Source organism: Echinops telfairi, unplaced genomic scaffold (assembly GCF_000313985.2).
Source record: "Echinops telfairi isolate 266 unplaced genomic scaffold, ASM31398v2 ScPeMD7_2;HRSCAF=8, whole genome shotgun sequence".
Lineage (NCBI taxonomy): Eukaryota > Metazoa > Chordata > Mammalia > Afrosoricida > Tenrecidae > Echinops > Echinops telfairi.
Window position 1 is genome coordinate 64,616,540 of NW_022103898.1, and position 6,227 is coordinate 64,622,766.

General features: G+C 40.5%; 1 protein-coding gene across 1 annotated transcript; it reads left to right on the forward strand.

Moving 5' to 3' along the window:
* Positions 1-261: 261 nt before the first annotated feature.
* On the forward strand, positions 262-5,351 carry IFNG (interferon gamma). Its single transcript, XM_004700797.1, has 4 exons — positions 262-375; positions 1,788-1,856; positions 1,948-2,130; positions 5,196-5,351. The coding sequence occupies exons 1-4, from the start codon at positions 262-264 to the stop codon at positions 5,349-5,351; spliced, it is 522 nt and encodes a 173-aa protein (XP_004700854.1).
* Positions 5,352-6,227: the final 876 nt, after the last annotated feature.

The window sequence follows — 6,227 nt, forward strand, 5'->3', positions numbered from 1 at the left end:
ACCATGCTTAATAATGCAAACTAACTAGCATCACCACCTATCTGTCACCATCTCATGTTAAAAAAAACTTGTGAAAAATACGTAATCCTGATGAGACTTCAATCAGGTATAAATACCATTCGCTGAAGGAGATAGAGTACACTGCTTTGATCACCAGCAAACCTGCTTTTAGGCAAGAGCACCCAAATCTCCCTTGGTCTGATCAACTTCATACAGGAACTACTAATTCCAGCAACTTCGGGCTAACTTGCTTCTGAAATGATGAATTATACAAGTTCTCTCTTAGCTCTTCAGCTTTGCATCATTTTGGGGTCTTCTGGCTGTTTTGGCCAGGCCACCGTTTTGAGAGAGATTCAGAACCTAAAAGAATATTTTGTAAGTATGACCTTTTAATAATTTAACAATAATAATTTAATTAAGCCACTGGCTTGTGGCTGAAAATGACTAACCTTAGATTTGAAGCTATATCTGTGTTATCAGTAGGCTGGATAATCTAGATAGCCATTGTTTTTAACCCTCTGTTCAATTTGCTCTAGAAATGGAGAGGGGATTCTTGCCTCTTCCCGCAGATAGGCATGATATGGGAATAAATCATAGTAACATGCTAGTAATTTTGTGATGAGATCTCATTCATGGACTGTGATAAATACAGTGATTAACATCTTGGTGAAATGGCTATCAGTGGCTAATGGACTGGGTGGCTCACCAAGAGCTTGGTGCTACAACACCCTGCCCCCGCCCCCCTAGCAGCTTTGTGTGGGAATGATGCGGCAGTCTGCTGCCAGAAAGCTTCCACATGCCCAAAACCCTAGGGGACAGCTTTACGTTGTCCCATGGAGTTGCAATGAGTTGGATACTAGACAACAACAAGCTATCTATTTATAACTATGAAAGGGGCATAAAAGTTCAAAGTTAATAGTTGAGAATAGTATAAGGAGCCAATAATCAATTAAAGTACAAGAATCTGAGGTTCTTAAAACAGTGGCTTAAAGAAAAAAAAATCCCTAAGATAGCTGGTTTTCTTCTGAAAGTGATTTCAAAATTCTACTACTCTCTCTCACTTTAATTTTGGTGAATTATTCCTTAGCTCAGTCACTTGCTGAGATTTTATGACAGTTATCATTTTGGCTTATAGTTTTAAAGAATTTTTTAAATGAATTTGTTTTTCAATTTTATTTGCAGCTAATGGGAATAGTTTTTGCACATTATTTGTCCCAAGTTTCACAATTATAGTAATAGCTGTTCTAAGTTATTCACACATTCACAAACCATTTTATACTTGCCAAGTAAAATTAAGTATACAGTATATTGATATCTATCTATATCTAGATCTTGTAAAATCGACATAATATTGTGTTGAAGGGCACACATTGATAGGGTAGAGGCCTATACCATGGGGGGGGGCAGTGTTTTCTGGTACAATAGCTTTGCTGTTGTTGTTGTTGTTTTGTTTGAACTAGGCTTGGAAACTCTCCTTCGGTCATTATAGTTATTTGGGACAGTTTAAGTATTACCTGTCTTATTCAGTTCATTTGTGACATGGTCATTTAAGGATTTCCCTAGCAAATAAAGAAGTGAAAAGCGAAGGTCATTTGGGATTCTATATACCATAATAGCCACTGGGAAAAGTCAGCTTCAGAACAGAACAGAAAGGTTGATGAGAAAACCGGCAAATATTGTCAGTATCAGAGTTCAGTAAAACTTTAAGTATGTTTGTAGGACCATTTTGAGACAAACCATAAGCTATTTTCTCTCACAACTTCTCTCTCGCTCTCTTGTTTTTGTAGAACGCAAGTGATGCGGACGTCGCTGATGGGAAGCCTCTTTTCTCGGACATCTTGAGGAACTGGAGCCATGTAAGGTGCACTTGTCCACTGGGCTGACTGTCCTGGGGCTCATTTTCTGGGGTGAATGCACAGCAGCCTCTCTGTGTTCTTTTCTCCCAAGGAGACTGACAGAAAGGTGATTCAGAGCCAGATCGTGTCCTTCTACTTGAAAATGTTTGAACACTTTGAAGGCAACCAGCTCATCCGAAAGAGCATGAAAACCATCAAGGAAGAGCTCTTTGTGAATTTCTTCAATAGCAGCAGCACCAAACAAGAAGACTTCCTAAGGCTGATTAAAACTCCGGTACGTGGCTCTTCTCTTTAGCTCCCCCAAAGTAGACCTCAGCTGCATGAGGAAAGCAATGAAGTGGAGCCGTGGCAGAAACTCCTCCTAACTTATTCCAGCTATGCTTTGGGCTTCTTTGCAAAGACAGTATGGGGATCCTATACATTTGTTATCTGGAAAACATACAGGCACTGGGAGTATTGTGTAAGGACAGGTCGATGGACACACCCAGGGGTGAGAGGAAGAGGTGGAAGAAATACAGGAGAATATTGAGGACTTCCTTGTTGGTTGGAACGGTTAATGTCCCGGCTGTCCCCTGAAAGGCGTGGAGTCCACCCAGAGGCATGTGTCACCTAGTTCTAAAGACTCAGCCAGTGAAGGCGCTAGGACGTCTAGTTCTACTCTGACACAGATGGGGCCCCGTCTGAATTGGTGTTAACACTACAGCAACTGGTTTTTGTCTTTTAAATTGAGAGCACATTCTTTCTTTGTCCCTTGTATATGTGATGGAAACTCTCCTGTTTTGTATGGGAGGTAACATGTGTTAGTGGAAAGAGCAGTAGGAGGGGGTGAGAAGATGGGTGCTCTCCCACCAGCTCTGCCACCAAGGACGTGCGAGACCTCAGATGAATCACTTGCTGGTGAGGGCTCCGTTTTCTCATCTTAAAAGGAGCACCTCAGTCTCACTACATAATTTCTGATCACAACGTGCTGTCTTTGGCCCTACAACTTCAAACTGTTAAGCAGAGAAAGAATAAGATAGGAGAGAGCGAACATCTTGGAATGGAGCCCTGGTGGCACAGTGGTTAAACCCTCTGTTGATAATAGCAAGGTTGGTGGTTCAAACTGCCAGCTACTCTATGGGAGAAAGATGTGGTAGTCTGCTTTTATAGAGGTTGGGAATCCTCTGGGACAGTTCTGCTTTGTTCGATAGGGCCTCCAGGTGTCAGAACACACTCGAAGGCAACCGTTTTGCCATAGAAGGCCTTTGAGAAGGCACGAGGGAGCGTCCCACAGCCAGGCTTTGGTCAGCCTCTCAGTCAGTGCAGCCTACGGTATATACTGGACTATAAGCCAACCCAAATGTCAGCTGAGGCATCTAATTCTACCACAAAAGCTACATTAAAAATGTGCTGAAAAATTCGACTTATACACGAGTATACACGGTAATTAGAGGTGAGGCCTTTGTGGTTTGTTTACTTTAGAAGGGGAGAAAAAGGTAATATACCTTATGATAGCATTGTTTTATCAAGTTTTTAAAGGAAATTTCAACTAATGAAAACCTTAGACTCCCAAAACGTTGATTCTTTTACATTAAGAGTATCAGATATTGAATGATAACATTGAAGCACAAAGACAGATTTGTTTTTCCAAAATTTTATCTCTGAGACAAAGGTCTCCAGATTCATTGAAGTTTGACTTTGATATAAATGCGCTTGAACTATAATGATAGGGGTCCTGTTAGGACATGTTCTCCCATGATTTGTTCCCACTTTTTGCCCTACCTGGGTCTCCTTCTCCCTCCTCTGTATGACCCCAGGAACGAGAATGAGTGCTTGCTTTTCAGGAGGTCTCTAGGCACTGCAGGTCCTAAGAAGATGTCTTGGAAACATTACAAAGCAACTGCTTTCCACTGATACAATGCTGTCCAACGCTCAGCAGATTTCCCATGACCAGTCTTGAGGTCCAGAAGACACCTGTTCTAACTCAGTGATGTCCCTGGTTTGGTGTGGAGTCCAGTTTTCTTAGGGTTGCTTTGAAATGTTCCACTTGCGAACACACAGTCCGCAGGGAAGTCTAGCATGTTCTGATTAGGCTTTGCAAGGGAAAGCATCTGTTGATCTCCCCATCCTTAAGGAAGTTCCAGGACCCTGGCTTCATGATTGGAAATGAACTCTTGACAGTTGTCCTCTTTGATGTAATTACTAGCATATTTTAGACATGTGATGTCCTTTTTACAATTAGTTGCTGCAATCTAGACCCCTTAGTCATTCTCAGAAATGTAGCAAGGTAACCACAGCATTTCTAAAACTGGAAAGAAGTTATTATCAGAGCTAAAACTAAAGCATGTAATTCTCAGTTTGTTTTAGGCAAGGGCTCACCTAAATAGTACTTCCCAAAGTGGGCGATACCACACCCTGGGGTACTTCGATGATCCAGGGGGCCGCAAAAGCAGCAACTGAGAACTTTTTTAAGGCAGCAGTAGCCTTAAAAAGTTTGGGATCTATGAGTCTTAAATGGTCCCATTGACTAGAGGGAGGAATTCCAAACAGTTTAATATATGGGCATAGAGTGCAGGCTACAGGAGATTTTGGCTGTAATTCCCAATTTTAAATGCTAAAGATCAGTGAATATTGATTATTATATATAAATCCTATGCATCTGATGATTTTTAATCATGTCATAGTAATGCTGAGATTGATGTAAATATGGAGAAATTACAATGTATCATTTTGAACTATCTTAGACTTGGTGTTTACTCAGTACTGAACCTATCGCCATGGTGCTGAAACTTCGGTGCATATCAGAAGGGCTAGGTAATTTAATGAAGGCAAAACCTCCAGGCCTTTTCCTACTCATGCACTTGGGTCTCTTGATTGTTCTGGAATACATCCGACTGAGACCCAAACAGTACAGTGTACTTTGTACTGGAAGCATAATGTGATAGAACTCGCAGAGAAGTGAAGGGTCATTCAGTACAATCTCGCTATTCAGTCAAGTTTTAGACAGGTTAAGTGACTGGTTCCAAGCCACAGAGTTCTCGTGCACACAAGATTCAAGTCTACATTTCCTCCACTCTACATCAGGATTCTTTTCATTATGAGAATTTCATGGCAGGAAATCCAAGGATATGTAATGTGGCCCTTCATATTATAGAATAATAATCAATTTAATTATGTTTGTAGTCTTAACTGCTTAAGAAAAGAACACAGTATATTAAAGTAACATATTGCTCTTGAGAGTCACTTGTTTTTAATCTTGAGGAATGCTTCCATTTTCACTGAGCATGATATGCACACGAACAGCAGAGCATCCTGATGCCTGAAACTAATTTTGCTGTTTGTTTGTTTTTCTCCCAACAGGTGAATGATCAGAAAGTTCAGCGCAAAGCGATAAATGAGCTCCTCAGAGTCATAAATGACCTTTCACCCCCATCTTTCACACTAAGGAAGCGCAAGAGGAGCCAGGGTCTGTTCCAAGCCCGGAGAGCATCAGCATACCGGAGAGCATCAGAATAATGCTCACCTGCTTGTAATATTTGAATTTTAAAATCTAAATCTATTTATTCATATTTAATATTTTAAACTATTTATATGGGGGATACCTGGTTAGACTAATTAATCCAAGATGTATTTATAATAGCAACTTTTATGTGATGAAAATGAATATTAATATATATATATATACTATTTCTAATTCCTGTATCCTGTGATGATTCCACATGACCCTTTTTTATCTGACTGACTGTGTAAGACTAGTGATTATAAGGCTTTTTATCTCAGGGGCTGACTAGGTAGCAGACTTGAGCAAGACCCTGTGGGTTGTCCATTTATGTCAACTGATGAATCGATGAACACTTACACATGGTACCATGTAGTCGCTGCTAGTTGGCACCTGTCTGCATTCTGAGCCACTGCTTTAATGGTATGTCAGACAGCACTTGAATGTGTCAGGTGACATGACCTGATAAGAACATAGCATCTCACTTGACTTCATGCCTGGTGCTTTAGAATATTGTCGAACACTGTGTATGTACCCTGATTGGAAAAGAGCTCACTATTTAATATATATAAATAAAGTATAATTTTGCAACTACTTATACTGTCTCAGAGTATTTCTAAGGGAGGACGGGGGAGAGTGGCGTATATAATGAATTAGTTGGAGCAGAGTCATTTTTCCCATGGAAATTTCAAAATGGGGTTCAGTCCCATTGGAAGCAGTGTTGCTCTCCATTGGCACCTGGTTTTATATGCACTGTATTAGTTGGCGGTTGTCTGAATTTTCTTTCCACGATACAGGTTTAATTGTGTCATCATTTGCTTTAGAGTTTCTGCTATAAAAACCAGTCCAATCTACTTATCTTGGCACGTGAGACGTTATTTCTAGTCCTTCCT

Coding starts and splice junctions, on each gene's coding strand:
- IFNG (XM_004700797.1), top strand. CDS start 262: ATGAATTATACAAGTTCTCTCTTAGCTCTTCAGCTTTGCATCATTTTG. Junction 376..1,787: donor AGAACCTAAAAGAATATTTT/GTAAGTATGACC, acceptor TTGTTTTTGTAG/AACGCAAGTGATGCGGACGT. Junction 1,857..1,947: donor TCTTGAGGAACTGGAGCCAT/GTAAGGTGCACT, acceptor TTTTCTCCCAAG/GAGACTGACAGAAAGGTGAT.